The sequence below is a fragment of the Rhinolophus sinicus genome, linkage group LG17 (genome assembly GCF_036562045.2).
Source record: "Rhinolophus sinicus isolate RSC01 linkage group LG17, ASM3656204v1, whole genome shotgun sequence".
In the NCBI taxonomy this organism is placed as follows: domain Eukaryota; kingdom Metazoa; phylum Chordata; class Mammalia; order Chiroptera; family Rhinolophidae; genus Rhinolophus; species Rhinolophus sinicus.
Genome location: NC_133766.1, coordinates 6,677,820 through 6,704,186, shown reverse-complemented (window position 1 = coordinate 6,704,186; position 26,367 = coordinate 6,677,820). Strand labels below are relative to the sequence as shown.

The 26,367-nt window shown below is 39.8% G+C and overlaps 1 protein-coding gene across 5 annotated transcripts in view; it reads right to left on the bottom strand.

Moving 5' to 3' along the window:
• Positions 1-26,367, bottom strand: part of RABGAP1L (RAB GTPase activating protein 1 like) — a 423,826-nt gene that overhangs the window by 84,493 nt on the left and 312,966 nt on the right. For 4 of the 5 annotated variants that reach the window (XM_019725918.2, XM_074322089.1, XM_019725841.2 and 1 more), the window contains exon 19: positions 17,406-17,534. In XM_019725918.2, coding sequence (XP_019581477.2) covers positions 17,406-17,534 — 129 coding nt within the window. Of the gene's footprint in view, positions 1-17,405; positions 17,535-24,081; positions 24,760-26,367 lie in introns of those variants that run through there. The other variant, XM_019726079.2, reaches the window with a different exon arrangement.

Sequence of the window (26,367 nt, the reverse complement as noted above, 5' to 3'; positions counted from 1 at the left end):
TCCTCTAACTCAGCTGCTTATGTCAAAGGCCCCAAACAGAGCTGTTCAGCGGGGAAGTTAAGATGGGAATCAGCCCTCTTGCCTCTTAAGCCAGGGCCCTACTGGAAGCAAAGGCCTGTCTTGCCTTTGGACTGTGTACAAGACACAGTCATTCTCGGTCTTCTACTGAGCACAGCAAAACTCTTAGGGCTAAATAAGGTGGAAATCAGCTTCTTCCATCACCTTTCAGACTGGAGAAGTTCTAGGCCCGAATGGGGTCATCAGAGTGGTCTATGGTGGCTGCATTGATTCAGACTTGCTATAGAATCTCAAACCAAGACCAGAAATGGATTCAGCCCTACTACCAAAACATGTGACTTAGATCAATGGTAATCTGACACCCCACACTTAATATAAAATCAGGCTTTCCTCAAAATATGATTTGGGGTAATTTATTCTTTTTATTGAGAGTATCAGACCTTAAAAAGTGTTGGGATAGGAGAGGAAGAGGCAACATTTTTTAAAAAAGCATTTACATTGAGTATTGCAGTCAGAATTTTTAATAGGCAAGAAGTTTTATTTCAAACTCACTGGTGGAATCTATAAATATATCGCTCATTTCCTGGTTGCTTAGGCCATTAAGGATCTAATCTATTTCCTGAGCTGAAACTAGCTAATGGAAAAAATATTTAGAATAGTAATCATCTAGTGAGATGGGCATTTGGCATCTATTCACCCAAAACATATTCTTCGTCGTAATTCCCTTCTGTAATTTACATGGTTTTTAAAGGAATAATCTCACTTTTTACAATGAAAGGTCTTTGCCAGTGAAACATGGTAAGGCTCCCCCTTCTCTGGCCTAATGTTTTGTGAAAAACTGAATTTACCTCCTACCTCCCCTCAAGAGGAGTCATGAAGGGCCTGCATGACAAACAGACTGACAAATAAATAATAAGGAAACAATGGAAAAGTATGTCTGACTGGCTAATCCATTGGCCAAAGACTGAGACGAGGATGTTCTGATTTCGACGTGTCCTGCAAGAACTACGCACACCTTCTGACACATTGTGATCTCCCCCAATAGTCTTACCATGACAGAGCCCAGGACACATGTTATAGGTTGTCTAAAGGATGGAAATATATTTCTTAGTTTTGATTTTATGATTATTTTATATCCCAGTGTGTCAATTGCATTATATGTGACTATTAAACGAGGCAAGGAAAGCAGAGGTGATTAAGGTCTTCATCATCTCTGTTTTGCAGTGAGGTGGGAAGAAATGGCTGCAGGAGTAGAAATCTTTGAAATGCATTAGTGGGTCAGAGGGAGAGTGAGGGCGGTCTTACATGGAGAACAGGAAGCACTTAGCTCCTTCACCTCCTCTCTCATACCTCAAGAATATCAAACCCCCTAACTCTCTGTACAAATCTCCCAACACCCTAATCTACTCAGATTGCCTGGTTACATATGACAACAAACATGTATAGAAGACAAATGAGACAAGAAATGAACTGGAATGAAATTAGGTCCTTGGCATCACTTTGGAAAAACGTGAACATGTTTTAACGGGATGCTAGCTGCTGAAATAGTTAAGTCACAGAACCCTGGTGATTTAAAATAATAGAAGTTTATTTTTGGTTTATGGAAAGTTCAACTGGCAGCAGGGTGGGGTTGGGGGTTTCTGAACTATGTTGCCATTTAGGAACTCTGATGAAGATTCTAGCATCTTCGACGTGATTTCCAACGTCACTTTGGGTGTCAACATCCAGCTGGCTCAGGAGATGGAGTGCATGGAAGCTATGTGGGAGATTTTTTTATTTTAAAACAGCCAAACCATAGTCCTTTGCCAGACTCAGTCATATGACTACACCGAACTGCAAAGGAGCCTGGGTAACGTAGTCCAGCTGCGTGAGCAGGAAGAAAGGTAAATAAGTTTGGTGAACCACTAGGCCTACCTCTGCCACAGTGTCTTTCCCCAAATATTATACTTTATCTGCAAATACCCCCAACTCTTACATCCCAGGAATGTGAATTTAAATGGTGTATTTATTCCAATGAAATTCTACCACTTAAAGCTGCCTTGCAATAAAATTTACTGTACCATAAATTGCCTGTAAAAGGTAAACTTTCGTTATCATTACATACTGGCTTATTTAAAGATGAGTTCAACTACACAAACGTATATTGAAGTCTCTTTAGTTTTATTATCTCTACTTTGACCTTCAGAGTGGCTCTCTAGTTTTACATTTTCTCCATCTATTATTACTCACTGAAGGCAGATAATCGTGTGAAAGCCGTTCAAAAGGTGTGCACTGTACTTAGGATGCAATCCAAAATCCTAAGCAAGGTCTGTGTTTCTGTAAGAATCTGCTCCCCGGCTTCATCTCCAACCTCATTTGCCAGCACAAATTTTGCTCACTCTGAACCAGCCTTTCAATTCCTTGAAAAGGTCAAACGCCTGTCTGTCCAAGGGCCTACCTACATAGTATTTCCTCTGTCCAGAAGGTTTCTGTATTTTTCTTTTTACTATGCAATATATTTTCATATAAAAGAATGTAACTGGTGTATATGACTCTCAATCACTCAAGCGCCAAGGCCCAGGGAAGCAACTAACCATCAAGGAGGGAAGGGGCTTTTCCCCAGCCCACCTACTGACAGAGAAGCCTTTCACAGGTCCTGGCATCGTCTCCTGTACGAGGCCTGTTAAAGCCCAAGATCGAGGCCACCAGGGCTTGGCAAATACCCGAAGAACAAATACAGTTTTAGAATTCATTTACATCTCAGGATTCAAGTTTTCACAGAATTTTTAGCTTCTATAAATTTTCCTTATTTTCCCACTAACTCAGCCATACATTTAAACATGTTTTTAAGTTCTTTTATCCAGAACTTTTACATGTTGTGTGCCAGAGGGAGTATACTGACATCTAGTTCACTATTTTGCCAGAAAAAAAATCCTCTCTAGTGTCCTTTGCTAGTCGTCGCCAGCGGGCTAGCTGCTATTAATCAATATGGCACCACCTCAGAAAGCTGTCCGGGATCCTCACTTCCCAATCTCAGCCAGCTTCTTACGATTTTCTCTCTTGTAACAAACTTCTCTTTCCCTTTTGAACCTCGATCCCACTTTTGATTATACATTGTTTTTGTGTTATCTGTCCCTTCCATTAACCTGTAAGCTCCAGGAGGGCAGGAGGCTTGTTTGTTGTGCTTATTACTGAATAGACTGTCTTGCTAGCTCAACATGAGGACACAGTAGGTGCACAAGAAATCTTAAGTACTTACTGAGCAAAAGAACAAGTGCGTGACATTTAATATAATCACATGGAGTCGGAGTAGTTTTAAATCCTGTAAGTGACCAATAAACACTGTCAATATTAAACAACTTATAAATATGGACTGCCTTCAAACACTATGCAGTGTAGTATGAGATGAATACAAAACTAAACAAAACAAAAAACAAAACCATGGTGAGTATAAGAGAGGCAGAAAAGCACAGACTGGAACCAGACTGCCTGGGTTCAAATTTTGGTCCTGTCACTTATTAGCCAAGGGACCTTTATGGAAACCTAACCATTGTGTGTCTGTTTTCTATCTATAAAATTGGGTCAATAAGAGATGTGAAGGGGGTGATTAAATGATAAACATGCCAGGCACCCAAGGAAGCAGGATATCATTGTGGTTGTGGCTGTTATTGCAAAGTGAATGTTAACCAGTGGGCCTTCAAACAGAAAAGGCAAGTTGCATAGACTCAAAGCGGAAAATACGCAGGAGCAGCAAGCTGTCAAAGGGACCTGAGTTGCAGAAGTGCCAGCAAGAGGCAGGAACGCACATCTGAGAGAGGCAGGAAGGAGCTGGCTGCGTGGGCCCCCTGCCAGCCTGCAGACACCACTGACACGGTGGCCAGGGGAGAAGAGGCTGTGGAGAGAGCCTGAGATGGGCCTGCCATCTCTTCTGCACATGCTCAGAGCACGCAGTTCACGCGATCCGTCACCAGCTCTCTGGGGGAAGGATGTCTCTGGATCTGATTTCAGGTTCAGTTCACCGGAAATAGTTGGGAACACCAGCCAAGCAGACAAGATGAGGTCATGTGCCTTTTGACAGCAGCGAGTGTTTCTGGGCACCAAAGTCAAGTTCTGCCTAGTTCCACAGTTTTCCTAATAAATGAAGGACTCTGCTCATGGATCCTATTTTTCAAGACAAAATACTAGATCTTTCCCATTTTCTGTGTTTCTTTTTTTTCAACTGCATTTTTCTTCAAATACTGAGAATATATTATACACTCTCCTGTCATGTGCTCATTCCCCACCACCAGATCCTGGATCCATCTATGACAAAGTCATTAGAGTTTGGATCTTGTGTTGTTGCACTGACTACAGGTCTGATTATTTTATAACAGATAATGTTTTACCCTTTTTTCTAGATGTAAAACCAGTTCTTTTTTTAGGCACCCTGAGACCATCTACCAATGGCCCTCATGAAAAATTTATATTTAGATGAGTTTAGCTACAGCACCTCTATTAAGACTCTAAAGTTACATTTGTTGGGATAAAATGACTCAAGCTGAACCCCGAGATGAATGAAAATAAAAGCAGATGAACTAGATCCAACGAAAGAGTCTGCCTACAGCAAAGAACTGAACAGCTGGGCTAGAATCACGGCGTGAGCTTTCATTTGGTTCCACCATATTTTTAATTGCTCAATGACAGAAAGAATATCAGATTGTCCTTTCTTTAAACAGGGTGGATTCATGCTTATCTTCAGAAAAAATGTAGGATATTTATCTTGAAAAACCAATCACCACAGTCAATCTTAGCTTCCTATTGAAATAAGAATATGTCAATCTAAAGGTTAGCAACTGTTCTACTTTGGCCAAGAAAGTAGGTATTTTAGAAGATTCAGATGAGTCTTTAAGTCTTTGATTGATTGCAATATGTGCTATTGTTCTAAGAATGTGTTCACTTTCATCTTGGCAAATGTATTCTTTTCTTCTCCCAGTGATTTATAACATCGAAACTGTTCTTTTTAAAGTCAACATTGTTTGAAAAATAACACACATCACAACTGAAAGATACCAAAATATTGTAAAAATAAAAATAGAATTAAATAAACATTTAATTGGGTTTCCCCCTCAAATCGCCTATAAATTCTTAATAACTATGAGGTAGAAAACTTAAAATATTTTAAGCTTCCTCTGAACTCTGGAAACCCAACTTTCTGATGTATGATAAAAGTCAATATCATAGGCTAGATTTTATTTGTAATTAGAGTAATTCTACTCAAGTTTTATTAACAATTATAAGCAACTATTGCTTCTGATATCAAGGTACCTAAACTGATGTGATGCTGGTTTCCTCACTTCACTTGTTTTGTGAATGTGGTGTGTGTTTTTTTTTGTTTCTTTGTTTTTTTAAATTGAAAAAGCAACATCAGCTCATGGTAAAATAAACTGTATAGAAGGATATTATTAAAAATATTAATAAATGAAAGTAATTATTATTAAGTGGCAAGACAGTCTCCTTGCCACTCAAAACTCTCAGCCCTCTCCTCATAGACCAAGTTACGCTTTCTGGGTACTGAAACATAAATTTGCCAGTCTAGCTTCCCAAAGGGGTGATGCCTGATCTGGGTTGGGTCTTAAGGGTGAGTAGGGGTTTGCTTGGTCCCGTAACTGCGACAGGAATTGATAAAAACATGTAGCCAGTGCTTCCCACGTATGCTTAGCTTTGTTCATTCTTACGACTTCCTTGTGCGGTGCGTATTAGCTTCATTTCATGACAAGCAACCTCATACTGGAGGAGATCAAGCAGCTTTTTCAGGATCACTCAGTCAGTAAGAACTGGAGGCCCAATTCACAGCTAGACTTGTAGACCTGCAAAGGCTCTGCCTTTTCCAGGCCGTCCACAGGGTCAAGTGTTCCAGGCAGAAGGGACAAGCTGTGACCAAGCCAGGAAGGGGTGTGACATATTGGTGTGAAAGGAGCAGATGTGTGCCAAACTGAGGGGTGTGGGGTTTATCCTGCAGGTAACCGGGGGCCAGCAGTCTCTCTGAGGAGAGGAGTGATACAATGAGGCTGGTTTGCCTAGCAGACAACTGCGGTGAGAGTGTGCGGAAGAAACCAGAGAAGACAAAAACTAAAGCCAGAGAGACCAGCTGGTCTGAGGCAGCTCTAACAGTCCAGACAAGCAATGTCAGGCGCCTGAAACGATGAATTCTGCAGGCTCTAAGATTCTACTATATGGATAATTTTCTTCAAATACTTTCCCTCATGGGGTTAATGTCTGCCATCTGACTTCTTAAACAATGGTCATCCTAAAATTTGGAAAGTAAACTATGTCCTTATGTCCCATATAGTATTGAAATTATGTTATTGCTTAAAATACTTATTCCATTATAATAGAATACAGACTTTTTTTCTGTCAATGGACATCCTGCTAAGACATAACTTATTGACTTGCAGAACTCACTGCTTCTCTTGTAGGAAGCAGGGGAGTCAGGGAGATTGTGGCTTAGATACGATATGATACAATATAAAGGTAGGACTATAATCAAGTAAATGCAAGGTGACCAGACCAGGACAGGGTAGAAGGTAAATTAGAACTGTTAACAAGCTACCATACATGCCAGAGGAAATCCCGTGCCACCCAAGTGGGCTGATGGAAATGGAAGGTGAAACTGTAAGGAAAAATAGGAGCTTTTCACATAATATTAGCGTTTAGGAGAAAAATGGAGACGTTGGGTGTGCAAACAAACAGGGGACTGCCATGTGTTATCAGATGTTGAAGATACAGCTCTTGGCTGCCAAGTAAGAGTCTTGTCTGAAGAGAACCTTTTCAGAGAAATTGGCATTCTGTTGACCATGATGAAAAAGACATTACTATGGGCTGGACTGTATGCCCCCAAATTCATATGTTGAAGCCCTGACTCCAAGCATAACATAATTGCGTTTGGGGACAGGGCCTTTAAAGAGGTAAATAAGTTAAAATGGGGCCATTAGGGTGGGTCCGAATCCAATATGGCGGAGGTTAGGAGCTAGACTACACCGTGGGAAGGCCCTGTGAGGACACAGTGAGAGGGCGGCCATCCGCAAGACACGGAGAGGGCCCTCGGGGGAAACCAAACCTGCAGACACTTTGAGCTTGGACTTTGTGTATACAGAACTGGCATTTGCACTCCAGGATTCCTCCCCAACACCACCATCATCATCGTCTTCATCATCATCACCCCACCCTCCCCACCACCACCAAGCATCATAAAAGAACAAGTATTTGAAAGAAACCCTGTGAACTACATATTATAGTGCTTTGGGTCGGAAGTGGTACAGGCAGCGAAAAGGGGAAATTCTTGACATTCTGGATGAGAGAAATAGCTCCCTCCCTCAGGTGGGAGCAACAGGAAGTCCCCAAGCCAGAGAAATTGACAGGAAGAAGGAATTGCCCATTCAATCACAACTCTCAACTACAGCAAGAAATGTAATTTTCCACTCAGCAGTTTGTTTGCCGTTAAATGGAGCTTCAGAAAACTTGACAAACAGCAGCTGTTAAAGTTTTTCACTATCTTTTTTGGGTTGCTATTCTCATTTACATGTGGTTTTCACCATTTCAAAAGAAAAGATTTTTTTTGCAGGGTGGGAGGGGGGAGGCGGCAAAAGGGCATAACAGTAAAATAAGTTAAGTTCTCCAGACTGTTGATTACACTTGGTTATTTGGCAGCTAAATGCATTGGAGAGACAGGAATATGAATAACTAAGTAAATATAATATAATTATACTTTATACTCCCCAGAGGAGAGGGCATATGAAACAGCTGTGCTTGAAGTGTTTGGAATACAAAGCCCCCCGGATCCAGTGGCCCAGCCTTCCTAAGCTCACCTATTCTAAACACCTAGGACACTTACATTTATTTTTATCACTACCTAGAAAAACAAAATTAAATTATTTCCATTGAGCAGCAACAAGGGCAGAGAGAAACATCGTATCTATTTTCTTGTCTACATCAGATCTCCAAACAGAATCGTGAAGCACATTTTAAATATAATCTTTAATATGAATTCAAATACTAAAAAAAAATTCAAAGAACTGTATATCTCACAAATAGCTGAGGGAAATATATTTACTACCATGGCTTTCAAACAGTAAAGGACAAGTTCTAACTTTAGTCTCCAATACAGATACACACAAATCATAACAACTGGATAAAAGGTAATTGGCAAAACACTGCAGAAAGGTATATGAAATATGAAAACTCCCATTTAAGAGCACAACTGTTAGTCTTACTAAGACCTTAGAAAACTGCTGAGAATGAATGAGCTGCAGGGGAAATACTTAAAGTTTAAAGGGAGAGAAACTATCAGTTAAAACAGCATTTCCGAAGTGTTCTTTTGTTGCTAATTCTACGTGAAAACTCTGATGATGACACTGCACCAAGTGTGGAATGCATGGAAGGGCATAAAGCTTTATTCCAATGATCTAGTCTCTTTTTTCCTAAAAAAAAAAAGAGAAGCCCATGTACAAATCAATTTTTGTATCCATTTATCTTATTTTGGGGGGAGGTGGCATTGGAGAATTTAATGATTTATATGGATTAGTTCATGAGACGATACCCAGTAAGTTAATTTTAAAATGTCTACATGGCTATCTGTTTAATTGAAGGAACATTACTGGTAGAAGTAGGTGGAATGGTAGAATAAAATGGCAGAAGTAAATAAAGGAGACACGTTTGTTTCTACATGAAGGAACAGCCAGCAAAGTTGAGCCTTCTGTGTGACGGCTGCCTGGAGCCCGGGCATCTGAAACTCTGTTAGCAATGGTCTCCGAGCAGGTCCAGCGTCCACAGGCTCCCTGCTCCTCCCAACTCCTGACCCATGAGAGGCGAGATCCAATGGCAGGATCCCTGTGTGCAGATTCTCAATTCCCTCCTCACCAAATGGCACCCGCCCTTTCCCCATCTATTCTTTGCTCAGTCCCTCCCGCTGTAATGGAAGAGAGGCCCATTCTTCCTGCTTATCCTGTACCTCCCTGGAGGCCTGTCTCTGAGGATATCTTCCCCTTTCTGTATCAAATCCTCAACTTTTCTCTTTTTATGGGCCTTTGCTTCTTACATGAAGATGGCGTGCTCTGGTCCCTAGATCTCAACCCTCCTCATTCTGAGCTGTTGGCACATTCGGCTTCGCCTAGGTTCTTAAATGTATCTCCCTCCCTCCCATCTCACAGTGATTGCACAGGAGCTTCCCTCTGTCTGGAATGTTTTATAATCAATCTCAGTTCAACAACGCGTTCCCTAAACCACTGTGTCAAAGTCAGGTTCCTTTGCTCTTTGCCCTCATATATCCCTATATCCCTTCTGAGCATTTATCACACTTTATAATTGTACATTTATTAAGGTAATGAACATTTCCCACACATCAGTATACATTCCATGAGCTCGGAGAGCATATCTGCTTTTATTCAATGTCTATTCCCTGGGTTTAGCACAGTGCCTGGCATATATTATGTGCTCAGTGAAGACATTGATTCATTGAGCTTTTTTAGCATTTAGACGCTTCCTTCCCATCCTCCCAAAATCCACTTCATCCTCGTGTCTATTTACCTCCTCCTCTCCTGTACTTATTCTCTGTCTTGCTGGCTGCCTCCTCCCCCCCCCACTTTCTCCCCATAATAACCCTCTTACAGGAGTTGCTTCATTTTCCTTTCACCATTTAATCACCTTCCCACTTATTCCTTGAATCACTGGCTTTTATACTTCATTCCCCACGGAAGGAAGCTGTTCTCACCAAGGCCATTAAGCAAGGATCTCTTTATCTTTAACTATTGCACAGTGACCACTTCCCACCCTTCAGTACCTTACGTAACCTTTAAGCATCATTGACACTTTTTAATTTTTTCCTTCTTTAAACCAGATACCTTTCCCCTTAATGTTCACGGGTCACAGGCTTTGGGTTTCCTTCCTGCCTTCTCAGTCTCCCTGGTTCTATTCCTCAGCCCATCTTTCATGTGAATGCATCTGTCCTCAACCCTTCCCTCTGCTCCTTTATGAGAATTCACACACTGTCATGGGTTCAATACTGATGACATCCAAACGTCTACTTTGAGCTCAGATCTCACTTCAATATCCACTTGCCTACATGACATTTCTAGGCACTTGGATGTGAATTTGTGGATATACACAACAAACTTAACATGTTCAACAAATAACTCATTATCTTCCATCCCTGTAATTTGTTCTCCTTTGTTTGTTTGTTCCCTTTCGCAGTGCGATTACCACCAAGTTGCCTAACTAAGAATCCTGAATGTCATCACCGGCTCTCTTTCCATTCCCTAGTGCTCACATTTAATCACTAATATCTGTTGATTCTCTCTCTTGAATATCTCTGGAATCTGTCCACATCTCTTCAGCCCAGAGCAAATAATCTGGTCATCTCTAACCTGGATTACTGCAATCATCCCTGAATTGGTCTGTTTCTAATACGTAATCTTACCCCTTTCAATCCAGTCTCCGCACAGCAGCCAGAACGATCTTTCTAAAACATACACTGATCATTTCTGTCTCCTATTTAAAACCCCTCAATGCCCCCAGAATAACTCACCATGGCTTCCGTGGCTCTGCCCCAGCCGTCTGGCTCCTGCTTTCTCCTTTAGCCTTCTATTCACTCCCCTCATTGCCTGGTCTTGGATGGTTCCATATTTCTTTTTACCTCTAGGACTCTGCATAGTCTTTGCATAAAACACCCTTCCCTCTGCCTCCACACACTCCTGAACGTCTCCTTGAGGTCTCACCTGAACTCTTACTTCCTCTGAGAAGTTCTCTTGCATAGATCCTGGCATACTCAATAAATGACCTTTCCTTCCTGATTCCCTTGTTTTAGTTTAATGTCAGATTTTGCAGTTTTAATTTTGCTCAAGCTATTTTACTAATAGAATAGGCTGATTTATATTTTAAATATTCTTTCATGAAGATCTACCAATGGAATATTTTAAGTAATGTGACGAATTTTGCTACCAAAGAGGTCCATTATAAATGTGGTATTTGCAACATTATTCCAAATGAAAATCAACTTAAAAAACGGAAAAAAAAGACTTGCTTCACAGTCTTTGGAGAATAAGTTTACATGTCCATAGAGCTAGGGTATGTAGGGTACTCTAACTTAGACTACAGATGTTTTACTCTTCTGTAATAAAAAGTTCTGTAAATAAAAAGTTCCTCTTTTTATTTTTATCAGAGTAATGCCAGCTAAATGAATCCCAATATGATAAAAAGTTTTGAATTTTAAATATTTCATCATCTACATATACAGCACCTATCTGAACCATACGGAGGCATAAAATACTGAATTAAATCACATACAATGTCTAATATCTGATGGCTTTTGACCAACAAGAATGATAATTTCATCAATTCAACCTAACACAATATATATGGTATTGAATAAAAATATATAGGAAAAAAAGGCAATCACTCAGATCGTAATAATCATAGAGGTTACGTATATATGCACTTGAATATATATATCCTATTTATGAATTCTTATGTGCTATAGAAATATCAATTTGCTTATTAATAAGCTTAAGATTGTCCGACAACACAGAGGCTTTTTTTTTTTTTTGAGTCACTGGGTACCCTTTAAAAAGCCAATGGAGGCTACAATTGTCTCACCAGGAAAAACTAAGTGCTCATATGCTTATATAAAGAAATTCAAATTTCTACTGATTCAGAGTCCATGAAGCCAAGATTCAAGTTTAAGAAACTATACAACAGCAGAATTTTTAACTATAACAATTGAATAATGATATTCAACAAAAGCTGACTCCCTGGGAAAGTGCAGGATAATTCTATATTAAGTAACCAAATGACTTTTTGGAGTAAAATCTGATGGGTCAACATATTTTCTGATTTTAGCCTGGCTGAAACCATGGGAACAGGAGGAGATAGAATAATTTAAAATAATGTTAGTTAAACTAGACAAAAATAAACACCAAAAGATGTTCTTGATATCTATCCAATCCAACATGGTTGGATTAATACATCCTGTTGGTACACACACAGAAATAAACCATATAGAGAGCTAACAAGTTAAATTTTACCTGCAACTGTTGCATGTATTTTAAAACCAGTCAGTTCACTGAAATAACTGATCATCTGGTTCCTTAAAGTTAGAGGAAATGATTCATATTGTTGGGTAATTAAATGAGAACATGTCCATTCAGAGAAGACCATACAAAACCATACAAAAAATTCTAACCATACAAAAAATTCTATACAAAAAATTCTAACTTTGAAAATAATTAAAATACAAAAAAGAATTATTACTTTTGAGAGAAATTTTAACTTTAATCTTAAACAGACATTGTGAGTTCAACATTTCATGCCTGTAGTCAGTCACCTGTGTCCGTGAGTGCTCTGTCTAACGTATAGCCTTGGTCAGTAAATCCATCATTACCTACAATTGCCAGTTGTCAGTGCATACTGCTATAATGATGGCAAGATGACTCACATCCTCACCACACCCCCACTTCCATTATTCAGTGTAACACCTCATCCTCTACAACCTCTCAGCTGCAAGATATCAGAGTGGAGGCGGGGGAGGTGTTGTGAACAGTGGGATATGCCTGAGTGTTTTTTCAAAACTGCAAGTCATTGGGAAACTGATGTAGTAGGTTGGGACTAGCATTTCAGTTTGGGGATTTTTCTTAGGAGGAGGGGAGAAGTTTAAAATGAAATAGGATATAATACAGTAGAAGAGGAAACATTAGAGTGCTTCATATATTGTGAAGGTATCTCTTCAGATGTGTGTGTGTGTGTGTGTAAGTATGTATGCATATATGGTCAAGTTCTTGACATAAAAGGTATTTTAAAATGTAGGTCTCAGTTTAAAAATATTTTTAAACCTTTAGGTTGGAGACCTACAATCTAGTCCTAGCACAAACCCTGAATACTGTACTACTTACCTCTTCCTTCTCTCAGTTTCACCTCTCATGTGCCTCACAGTCATGCTATACATTAAAATAATGTCCTATGATACAAAACCAATATATAAAAATCTGTTGCATTTCTATACACTAATAACAAACTATGAGAAAGAGAATTTTTTAAAAATCCCATTTACAATTGCATCAAAAAGAATAAAATATCTTGGAATAAATTTAATCAAGCAAATGAAAGATCTGTACACTGAAAACTATGAGACATTAATGAAACAAATTGAAGAAGACACAAATAAATGGAAAGATATTTCATGCTCATGGATTGAAAGAATTCATGTTGTTAAAATGTCTATACTACCCAAAGCAATCTATAGATTCAATGCAATTCCTATCAAAATTCCAATGGCATTTTTAAAAGAAATAGAACAAACAATTCTAAAATCTGTATGGAACCACAAATAGGCAAAGCAATCATAAGAAAGAACAAAGCTAGAGGCATCACGCTCCCTCATTTGAAACTATATTACAAAGCCATAGTAATCAACACAGTATGGCATTGGCATAAAAACAGACACACAAATCAATGAAACAGAACAGAGCCCAGAAATGAACCCATGCATATACAGTCCATTAATTTATGACAAAAAACGTGGAAAGGATAGTATCTTCAATAAGCGGTGTTGGGGAAACAGGGCAGCCAAATGCAAAACAATGAAACTGGACCCCCATCTTACACCAGACACAAAAATTAACTCAAAATGGATTAAAGTCTTGAATGTAATACCTCAAACCATAAAACTCCCAGAAGAAAACATAGGCAGTAAGTTCCTTGATGTTGGTCTTGGCAATAATTTTTTGGATTTGACACCAAAAGCAAAGGTAACAAAAGCAACATAAACAAGTGGGACTAGATCAAGCTAAAACGCTTCTGCACAGCAAAGGAAACCATCAACAAAATGAAAAGGCAGCCTACTGAATGGGAGAAAATATTTCCGAATCATGTATCTGATAAGGGTTAATATCCAAAATATATGAAGAACTCATACAACTCAGTAGGAAAAAAAATCCAATTAAAAAAGGAGTAGAGGACCTGAATAGGCATTTTTCCAAACAGGACATACAGATGGCCAACAGGTACATGACACGAGAAGACGCTCAACATCACTAATCATCAGGAAATGCAAATCACAACCACCATGAGATATCACCTCACACCTGTTACAATGGGTGTTATCAAAAAGACAAGAAATAAATGTTGGCACAGATGTGGAGAAATGGAAACCCTTGTGCACTATTGGTGAGAATGTAAATTGGTGCAGCCACTGTGGAAAACAATATGGAAGTTCCTCAAAAAATATGATCCAGCAATTCCACTACTGAGTATCTATCCAAAGAAAACAAAAACACTAACTCAAAAAGATATACACGTATATTTAGCATATATATGAATATATATATATATATATATATATGATTCTAACTGAATGATTCTAACTGAATCATATATATATTCATATACATGCTAACATATTATTCAGTCAGAAAAGAAGAATGAAATCTTGCCATTTGCAACAACATGGATGGACCTTGCGGGTATTATGCTAAGTGAAATAAGTCAGACAGAAAAAATAAATACCATATGATCTAACTCATATGTGGAATCTAAAAATAACAACAAACAAGAGTTTGTGGATACGTAGAGAACAGATTGGTGGTTACCCAAGGTGGTGTGTGGGGCAGGGGCAAAATGAATAAAGGGGGTCAAAAGGTACAAATTCCCACTTATAAAATGGATAAGTCATGAGAATGTAATGTACAGCATGGTGACTATAGTTAACTATACTGTATTGTGTATTTGAAAGTAGCTAGGAGAGTGGATCTTGAAAGTTCTCCCCCCCAAAAATTTGTAATTATGTATGTGACAGATAGAAACTGGATTTATTGTCATGATCATTTTGCATTATATACAAATATTGAATCATTATGTTGTATACCTGAAACTAACATAAAAAGCTTCTGCACAGCTATTATACCTTAATAAAAAAATGGTGTCCTGTGGCACTGTTTTAAATATCTAAGAAACAGATACTCTATTTAGATAATGAAAACAAAACAAAACCCTAAAAACTAACAAAACAAAATAACAACCCTATTATCACTTTTAAAATATTTATATCTATCCATTCACGGCCAAATAAATCACTCTGGTTGCACATAGCGCTTTCATTCCAGGAACAGTTCATTCAGATCATATTTTGGACTAATGTTCTATGTTTCTACATCTCCCAGATCCCATGTCTCTGGCTTGACAATTGTTAGTTACCTCCATCCTCTGAGAAATTTCATAAAATACACTGGGAAAATCTTCGCCTGTAAATTTCATATTTTGGGTTGCTTTCCCTGGATTTTTCATTCTCAATAATTTTACAGTGCTATGAGATTTCCCTGGGAAACACCTAACTTTCCACCTTACTTGTACCTCTTAACTTTCTACTCTTTTAGTCTTAGAAATGAATGTTTTATTTTAACAGATTCCTACAGCATTGCCCCAGTTTACAGTACTTTTCTCTGACAGCTCTGGAACAATCAGCCGGCTGAAGGCTATCTATCAAATGTGCCACCTACAAAAATCAATCAAAGCCATCATGACCACTGGAATGTATTTTCAAAGGCTACAGATAAATGTGCCCACACTTAGTCATTCGGCTCAGTCAAATAAAATAATCAGGTCTGAAGGCTTTAAAAGTTTGCTTTTCAGGATGAAGAATTCAAAGGTCTATCTTTCCTAATAGCTTTGGAAAATGACTTCTTTGTGTATATAGAGTTCATTTCAAAGACAATAAATTTTTTTTCTTCTCAGTTATTTACTTTCAGTATTGAATTGTACTTTTTAACATTTAGAATTTACTTTAAGGTAATTTAAAATTTAATACACAAGCGTCACACCAAAAAAGTGTTACAGTGGGTGTGGTGCTTAAATGCAGTCTATGGCAGAGCACATTTTAAGTAATGAGCTTCATAAGTCGATGGCAACTCTATTTTCTAATTGCTCAGTCCACCATCTGTGGAATCAGCTTGACTCGTCTTTTCTTCTCACCCCCATTTTGAATATATCACGATTTCCTGTTGGTTGTCTTTCAAAATACAATCTGGGTTCCAGCCACCTTCACCACTGCTCCATCTCCATCCTCACTGTTATCCCCCTAGTTCAGTCTATCACCGTTCCTCAATGGGTTACTGCAAGACCCTGTCTGATCTCATTACTTCTACTCCTACCTACCTATAGCCTGTTCTCAACACAGTAGGCAGTGCGATCCTTTTAAACATCTGACAATCAGATCACACTTGCCCTCAAAACACTGCAAGGGCTACTCATGACATTCTAAGTAAAGCCTAACTCCTTACAACGGCCTATTATCTCCCGGCTCCTTAAGCTCTCTAACTTCCTCTCCTGTCGCTCTCAGGTTCATTCACCTCGCTGCAGCTACCTAGGTCTGTCTGCTGCTCCTCAAATCCACTGGGCATGCACCAGCCTCAGGGCCTTTGAACTAGATGTTGCTTCTGCTGGAACGCCGTGCCCCACGCCCCCACCCCGTGACACTAGGTATGTCCATGACTGACACATCTCCACCTTCTCGGTGAGATCAACTCTGACTATCTAATAACAACAGGAACTTTCCCTCTCCCCACCAATCCCATCTTGCTTATTTATCCCTACTTTTTCTTTTTCCATTGCTATTTATCACCTTCTAACACATTAAATATATTCTTTATTATTTAATTGTTTATTGTCTGTTTCCTTAAGTCAGACTGGAAGGTCCATAAGACAAATTTATTTGTTTAGAAAAGAAATGTATATCCATGTCATGATTGGGTGAGAAGAGTCCCTAGTATATTCCTGAGGTACAAGAATTAACATCAGTAAATTGGTTCCAATTTTTTTAAAAATGCGATCTCTCACCTTGACACCAAACTTCCTGGATAGAGATTTCTATTTCAAATTATTTTATAAAATGTGTTTGCTTTTATCAGACATATGATAAGGAGCAATGGATCCATAGACATTTGGCAGGTGTGGGGTGGGAATGGGGAGATAGAGGCTCAAAGCTTTCCAATCCCCTTAGAGAAAGGAAAGCACTGCGTAAGCAGGGTTTTCTTGCTTTGTCCTAGCGCATCTCAAAACAGATGGCAGAAGCTAAACGCTAAGTCTGCTGCCATGGAAACCATTATCACAGCAGTCCATTCTAGAGCCCCACCTATACAATAAATGTTTGTCTTCCTATTATTACAATCAAAAACTGCCAAGTTTCATTCTAAATCCTACTACTAAGTACAGCTACTATACACCTACCAGCCTGACAAAAGTCTCAGAGAGACCAGTGTTTAAGGCATACACAATGTCACCTTAAACATAGTCAAAATCCAGCAACGTATAGGGAGAGGGTTTTACATAAATTGCCACGTTATGATGAATTCAAGTTCCACTTTTATTATATATAAGTTCATGTATCTTACCTTAATATTGCAAGCCTGCTCCATCAATCTTCTTGCATTTTCCTCTGCCCTGTATCTCTTTGGAAGCTGAACTCTGAAGAACTTTAAAGCACCTTCAAAATCAGCCTGCAGAAGGTCTTCCTTTGAGGTCTGAAAAATAATCACCAAGAATCTTCATTACGTTTTGACCTGCCTTCAGGACAAATACACTGAAAAAAGTTGTTCTATTTCCTGAATGCGCTTTTACAGCTAATATCTAGGTTAGTTCTAAAAATGTTTAGAAAGAGATTTCTAACTTCTTTACTATAAATTGAAATAATTCATCATATATCCTAGAAGTAATATAAGACTTAATTAACAGGCTAATATATTTCATTTATAATACCTGAAGATTTGAATGGTAGATCCTGGCAGAGCTAACGACGTTAGAGCTCTGAGAGAAGAAAAATGCCAGAAAAGTAAAAAAAAAAAAAAAGGGAATTCTGGCACTAATCTGTGACTTTGGCATTTGAAGGGTACTATTCCAAAGCTGGTTAAAGACTAGACAGTGCAATCAAAGCACATCAGAGTTACATGATAAACACCCAATTGGAGGATGGCTTTCCAGCAACTCTTGTGATGAAAATAAGAAATTGATCCCACACGTTAAAGAATGCTGTGAAAAAGTAAATGAAGCAAACCCCTTAACTACTGAACTTCTTATGAAAACTACTGTTTGCAACATTTACTTCTTTAAGAAATAACAACCACTTAGAAATGTGTATATGCATGCACAGAAAAAGACTGAAAATAAATGAAATAAAATGTTTCTCTGGCTAGTGGTATCATGGTTTGGTATTTTTTTCTTTATATTTTGTTTTATTTTCTGCAGTGAAGATTTTAGTAAACAACTCTAAGCAATTTTTGGCAAACGCCACGATACAAATGATAGATTCAGGCAGACTCAGTACACATAAGTAAACCAAAAAGAAATGAGATGTTCTGCTACTTATCAAACACTGTAGTAATAAAAATTAAAAAAAACCCAAAACCAAAAAAAAACCACGGTAGCTAGAAGTCATGGAACTACGCACTAGTTCAAAACACTACTTTATTTCAATTCAGAGATAAACTTGATTAGCATTCAAGACTGCATTGAAAGAGTATAAGGAAGTCAGAGAAATGTCTGCTCTTTGTAGGGCCTGAGTTGTCATCCCCACTCTGGTCCAAGCCATTGTGTGTCTCAGGTGAGCTGCTGTGGTAGCCTCCCAACTGGTCTCCCTGTTTCCTCTCTGGCTCCCTCAATCCACTCTCCTCATAGCACGGATGACACTCTTCCAGATCATGTCACACTTCTGTGTAAAGCCCTCCCGTCGTTCCTACTGTGCTCAGAATAAAATCCAAACTTTTTACCGTTGCTACAGGACCCTTCCTGATCTCCGCTCCTGCCTCACCTTCCCCTCCATCCTCATCTCGACCCATGTCCCCCTTTGTTCTCAAGCTCCAGGCACACTGGCATCTTTCTGTGTTGTGCTCACACCAGGTTCACCGCTAACTGAAGGCTACTGCCTTGCTGTTCTCTCTGCCTGGAATAGTCTTCTCCCAGGTCTTCATAAGGATAGCAACGTTCTGTGATCTAGATTTTAGTGCAAATGTAAGATCTGAGTGAGGCCTTTTCTGAGCACTTAAACTTTTCCCCTCAGCCCATTAAGTAATTTCCTACCAAGTCATTCCCTACTTCTACATCTGTTTTCCTCCTAAGGAAAGGGACCTTGTCTGCCTTCTTCATTGCTGTATCCACAGTCACACAGTGACAAGAGGAATACAGGAGGGCCTCAATTAAAATGTACTGAATGAATGAATTCTCCTTCCATTTCTCTCTCAATGTGTGTGTGCTGCACGTGTGTGTATATGTGTGTGTATGCATGTGTACACAGACACACACACAGCACACACACCCAGAGAGGAGAAAAATTCTGAGATGTTCTAAATTAAATTACAGCGGCTGGAGAGTGAGAGAGACGGGAATAATTAACCTGTTACTAGCTGGGGGCCAGCTATCAAGACTGCTTACATTCCTGAGTGTATGGTGCAACTCTGAATTAATTTCCAGGAGGTTATTTCAAAGATTATCTAGCGAGAATAGGCAGGTACCTCTGCTTCCTGCTTACGTGTAAACTTTGCTGACTGTTGCCCACCACCACTCCTAAAAAGCAAACTCTTCTTCCGTATGGACTCTGCGTCTATCCCACAACCAGCCCCACTTCACATTCTCCCACCCCCTTTTTCTGTAGCCAATGTAAATTCTTTGAAAAAAAGCTTATATCTTTCTCCACACTACTTGACTCATTAAAAAAGGCAGTCAACCCAGGACGGCGGCCATGTTGCTTTTCCCAGCTGGCGCTGCTGCTGGTGGTTTAGACTTCGTGTCTGAGGACCGGGCCTTTTCATTCTTGTCAGGAACGGCCCAATAAACCCGTTCTTTTAAAATGATTTTCACCCGTAGAAGTTAAAATTTTTGTTTACACACACACACACACACACACACGTAATATTTTTTCTCTCTTCTAAATGGAAACATGTAAAATAGAATAATATATTAATTCATACCCCAAGCATTTTCACAAGGGCGCTAGGTTGGTTCAACTTTAGATCCACAAACTAGTAATCAGGAAATAGAGGTAGGCTAACAGTGGCAGTGAAAAAAGAAACAAGCCTAAGTACATTTCAGATTTATTTCCTCCCTCCTCAATATATAGACATGATAGCAAGAAAAGTGGTGGAGAGAATGTTCAGCATGATATAGTGCTATCAACTCACCTCAACTTACTTGGAAGAGGTAGTTACTAGAAACCACTTCAGCCCAAAAGGGGGCCTCTCCAACTAAAACACCAACTGCTGATTCCCTGGGAAAGCATCCAGCTACCAGTCATACCAGATACACAGCATTGCTAGCCTTCCTTTTTCACCCGTAATACCGGTTCTGGTGATTAGTTCTCCCATGATTGTTGGGAAAATGCAAGACAGGCTGTTTATGGAATTTGTAGGAAACAGGATTAGCAGCTTTCCTCACTACTCAAAAGCCTCCGAGGGCACCTCTTCTATTTTCCATGTAACTAACCTCTAGTTACTGGTATCAGATGCCCACAATGGTGGGGAGCAGACTCCTGCTTGCAGGCAGCAGCATAGTTACCTAAATAATTTCTAATGCTGCCCAAGGCCTAATTTCAAATTCAGCCTCTGAGTTCATACAAAAGCAGAACGATTAGGATTAAACATGAGGAATCATATATCCTGTGACATTTGACCTCTGGTCGGGGTGGCAATGGAGATAGAGATGATGTTTGAAGGAGGCTGTAGTCTCAGGGGAGGGGCAGTAAGGGGCGCCCCATCCGGGCGGGGCTGAAGCCTAACTCAGGACGAGTGTCTGGAAACCGGAACGCAGGGTGTCCTACGACTGTCCTTTCCCAGACACTATTGGTGTTAATGATCTTCCATTGCTCAACTCAGGGAAACCCAGAAAGAAAGCAGCTCTGTCCCATCACGGCGCAGGGAGGCTCATGGAGAGGAAAGTGTGGGAAAATGGGAGATTTCGAACACGAGGAGAGTAGAAGTTGTTCCTCTTTCTCCAAATTTCACACACAAGAGTGTGAACTCTGACTGTGTCAGTGCTGATAGCATTTTGAGTGTGTTTTTCCCACTGAAAAATTCAGTGCAAGAGTATCACGTTTTAAAGTGATTTTTTTTTTTTAAAGGAGGCAGGGTGGGTGGAAAGGAACAGTTCTGACATTTGAGGGTTAGCTCTAGATGCTTCTATGTCAAACTTCTAACTCTTCTTGAATGATAAATCTTTCTTTAAGAGCCTCTGATAAGCAGCAAATTCTAAGTTAGGTTATGTTAGGGGATTATTTGGGGGGGAAAAATCTAGGCATGGTTTTCTTTCTCATCTGCAGTGTTTTTTCCACAAATGCCTTTTTCCTCATTTAGTTATATATAGTGTCTACCAGGATTTCTCTTCAGTTGAGAAATATTTTTGGAGGTCTGAGAATTAATTGGAAGCACAGGCTTTTGAAGAAGGAAACATTACTTAGCTGGTATCTAGGATACCTGTATCTCTTCTTTTGGTATTTTAATTTCACCAAAGAAGCATGTATTTAGTGAGTCTGCACATAGAATTTATGCCTTGTGGTAATATGTAAAATGAAGTACTTGTACCTGATTCATTCAATGGAAATTGTTCTTTATCTTTGAAGGATAATAAGCAAAAGTTCCAAATGTACTTGGTGTTCTAGCAGGTTGAGGGTCCCTCTGTGAATTAGGGAGCAACAAATAGGGCTCAGAGTCCAAATCTACAACGCTGTCTGGGTTAACCTTTTATTTGATCAGTTCATTAAGAAAGTTAATTTGTCTTATATGAAAAGACTACTGGCATCTTTCAAGTAAAATTAGGTATTTGTATGTGTTAACCCACACAATTCATGTTTAAAACAAGACTAAAACCTAAACTTCAGCGCTGGCCCTCTTGACTGGTAATGGAAAGGTCTCAAGATTGCATGTGGCAGGATTCCTCTTAGGACCACCCCGTACAGACTGGCCATCGATCCCATGCCATTAGCCAGTCCGATAAGACATGGCTGAACAACTGTACTTCCCCCGGTACACATGCTAAACTTTGAGCAGTAACTCATTGGATATCTGACCCCAACTCACAGCCATGTCTTTCTTAATTGTTAATTACAGGGCATGTGATTCCCCAAAATGTTGAGTACCCCAGTTCTCTCAATACTCTTATAAGTGCAACTCTGTATAACAAAGTTAGAAATTTCCAGATGGCTCCATGGACAACTCAGCATATACTTTTCACAAGTAATGCAGGTGGCATTATGACCTAGACTCTGAACATTAGAGCGCAAGACCACCCGAGAGGTGTACTTCCTCAGATACCTAACTGGGAAACCAGGCCAACTTTGCACAGTTGCAACATACAGATATTCGTGACCTCCCTAAGACCTGAATCTTGGGAACCCAGCTCCCTGTGGATTTTACTGTTGATAATTTGTTTTAAACTAGAGACAATTTAAATTCATCCCCTAATGCAGATTTGAATATGAGAGACATTCTTCTTTATCAATTTATGTTGTCCTTCAAAACACTGAAAATGTAAATGCTAAAGAGAGGCAGCACCAGGTTACTGGAAAGTTACCAGGGAAGCCCTCGCGACACAAAGTTAGGTAGTCTTTAAGAAAATGGAAATGTATTAGGCCAAAACTGATTCCTCCGAGAGATGCAGAGAATTTGTTGCAATATATTTTAGTACTTCTTAATGTCAAAGCTCCTGAAATAACATAGTTTTTACTTCACTTAAAGAATTTTACTTTACTTAAAATGTTTTCACTTAAAAATAAATTAAAAACCCTTTCTAACAGAACCACGAACCTTCAGTTTTTTCCTTTATGAGGAAAAAATATGATTCAGGGAAACAAAATCCAACTGAGCATTGATGACCTTATCTGGGCATTAAAACATATGTATTGAGCTCTTTTTATTTCTTTCTTAAATAACAAAAGAACTAAATTTCTCAAAAATACGGCCCTCCTCCTTATAATCATATGCTGGTCATTGCACCTGACTTCATCTTGCAACAATAAACAGACTTTCTTCAGGGTGAGAAATCCCTTATGTACATGGTGACCTAACATGTCTGTTATGATTGAGCAGGAGAGATTATATTTGCATGCAAATACATATGTGAAGATTGAATTAGTAATGGTAAAGATAAGCATAAACAAAAATGAGCGATACTGGAGGGAGACATGTGAGAGGAAAGAGTTAAATTCAGTCAAGTCAATATTGCACTTTTGAAGAGAGTCAAATATGAGAGAACCATAAGGAGGGAACAGTCTGAAATGCTAATAAACTCCATTGTATAAAATAGACAAAGCTAAATTAGTCTTGTTCAATTCTCAAAGAATGGTATCGGGCTACTGTAGACCAATTACATTATAGAACAGTTGCTAGGTACAGTTCTCAAACCACTAAAAAGAAGCCCTGTACCAGTGATTGTGGGTATTTAATTTTAACCCTTGGCAGGAAGTGAGGAAGGCTGATTTTTCTCTTGTTCAGGAAATCAAAAAACAAGCAAGCCAGACTTCCCAGATTCACAGCACAACAGCTTTAAGCTGCTTCATAGATACACAGTTTGAACATTCCAGTAGAGAAATCTACAATTTCCCACCCAAGCATTTTTAGGGGGTAAAATTCCCTATCCAAGGGGAAAAAAAAAAGTCAAATTGGCAATCAAATGGGGAGTTTAGAAATCCAACCACGGGGATCTACATAAGTAGCAATATGGTCTGTTGTAAAATTTAACCCTTTGGAGACATAAAGTACAGAATGGCTACATCAAGCACTTGAGCATTTTGCTTCATTGCTGAGCCTAGCCAGCCCGAAAACCATTCTTTTGACTGGAAGATAGTGCTACTAATGTGGCCCTGGGCTGTGGGAGAAGAGCCACCATCTCTCCTCTAGCACATTAAGGAGTGGCAAGGACCAGGCTGGGGTAGAGCCCCAGGGTCGAGGCCACCCGGCATTTCCTTCTCAGTTGAGGGGGAGAGAAGGGGAAGAAAACAGGAGACGGCAAGCTCTTCCAGGATACAAGGAATTCTCACAGAGGGGGGCAGATTCCTGACAAATGCAGTTCAATGAAAAGCAGTCTCACCGCCAGAAGCCGAGGCACAAACAGACGGTGCCCCATCCCCAGAAGTTCCAGCACCCGACACGCATACTCATTCACCAGCTTGCTCCTCTCGTCGCGCATGTCCTGGGACTTCCTGACAGGAGGTGTGAGCTTGGCAGCTGGGGCTGGGCAGGGCACCCCTTCTTCCATGAGCAGTAGGTAGGTGTCCAGAATGAGGAAGCTGGATCTCTCATCCACAATTTTAAGAAGTGCGGTGGGAGGGGAGCCAGGCTTAGGTCTCCCCAGGAGCACACACACGCCAGTCTGTGCTGGGAATTGTCAGCTAACGTCTCCACAAGAAAAACATTTTGGCCAAATTATCCCAAGTGCACGAGCCCCAAAGTAAGACTGGAAAATGAAATCAAACACTGATCTAAATGAAAAACAGCAAAAGCAACCGAATGCAAGAAAATGGCCAAGAGTGATGTAGGAGAGTTCAGATACATGCGTGAAAATGTACAAGCTGCTCAGAAGGGTCGAGTGTGTGTGTGTGTACAATGTCTGCGTGTGTGTGCGCGTGTGCGTGTGTGTGCGTGAGCAGACAGCAGCAGCAGTAGCCAGGAAGCCAGGGCAGTTGGGAAGCTGCAAGGAGAAAAGGATGAGCTCATTGCAATCCTTGATTCGTGACAAGCAGCGCTGCTGCCACCGCTGCCTCTCGCTGTGCATCAGTAATGAAGGGGTCGGGAAGGACGGGGAGGGGAGCGGAGAGGTAGGTGAATGAGCATGCAGTGTCTCGGGGGAGAATGCCGTAATGAGAAGCCAATGGCGAGCCGCTGGACAGATGCGCTTCCCCTCCCAGGCCACCTTCAATCAGCTAGTCTGACAGCGTATGCTGGTGAATCCTAAACCCACAGACAGATGAACTAGCATCTCCTGACACGGGAAGCTCACAGAAAAATCAGACAGCCTGCTAGCTACAAGGCTGACCTTTATTCACTCGTGCTTTCTAATAATGATAATAGATAATGATAAGTCTGATTTTATACTGTGTATTTAAAGCGGAAGGCTCCAATTCTTGTTAGATTACTGAAATCTCTACTGAAGAGAGGTTTAGGGCAAAATGATCGAGTATGGGCACAGGAGAGCAAGGACCACGCATCCAAGAAATGACACACCCTCAAGTTGAAGTGTTTATGCAATAGTGACGACGTTTTGCAACGCGAGGCTAGACGGAAGTGTTTCAGCATTCTGGGAAGGCTAGCCACAATTAAAAGGGAGATTTTTATCAGTTGCACAATATGATAAAAGCTACAACACAATAATAATATTAAGAGTGTACATTTAAGGAACTACTGAAGTTGAGATTTTCAAAGCCAAAATGACTTTCTTAAGCCATAGACCTTGATAAACAGTTAATTGCTCAAAACATTGTTTTGACATTCTCTGGTCAAATCAATCCTTCCTGAGTAATAATATAACTGAGAACTGTCCACAGTTTACAAATTTTACAACTTAGTATTAAAATGTTACATTAATTTACTTCATGTGAATAACCAGTTGTAGGCTAATGAAGGCAAAAGGACACGATCAACTTTGGGGCAGTTTCTTAACTTCGGCCCAACAATTAACCAATATGTGCTTAGCATCTCGGGGAGGCAGTTCTGCAGCTGGCCTGTGAAACCAGACCCATTCCTCCATGGGAGACGCAGCCTGGTGTAAAGAGAGACAGGCCTGAGAGAGCCAGAGGAAGTTCCTTCTGAGTCTTAGTTTCCTGCTCTGACAGATAAAAGTTACGGATCTCTGCAGGTAATAAAATAGAAACATATTTATCAGCATATCTCTGTGATCTTGGTTAAAAAAGTATGACTGATTATGGAATTGGGTTAAAGGGAAATATTGCCTTCCTTAACAGAATCTTGTTTGGTTTCTTATTTGAAAACCTCAGAAAAACAAGACTTTTTCTTTGGTTAAATATTTAAAGTATTAACAAAATATCGTAAATAAGATGTCTATACATTGTTATCAAGCCTTTATTTCTTCCCAAAACAATTTCTTTAAAAACTCTACAAAGTACAGATTTTAATGCCTAGCACAGAGTGGGCTCTACATAACGAGTAAGTTCCTCATTCTTTCTAGGAAGTCATGGAGAAGAGGAGAAAGGGTGTACAACGCACTGTGTTCATCGGGGTTCGGGTTCAGAAAGACAAGAAGGACTTGGGATGTGTTAACATCAGAAAGAGAGTTAGCCAGACACTGAGATGGATATTCCTGTGAGACCAAGTGCCTCTTCAGTCCATGCTTAAGATTTAGACACTTTAATAATACATA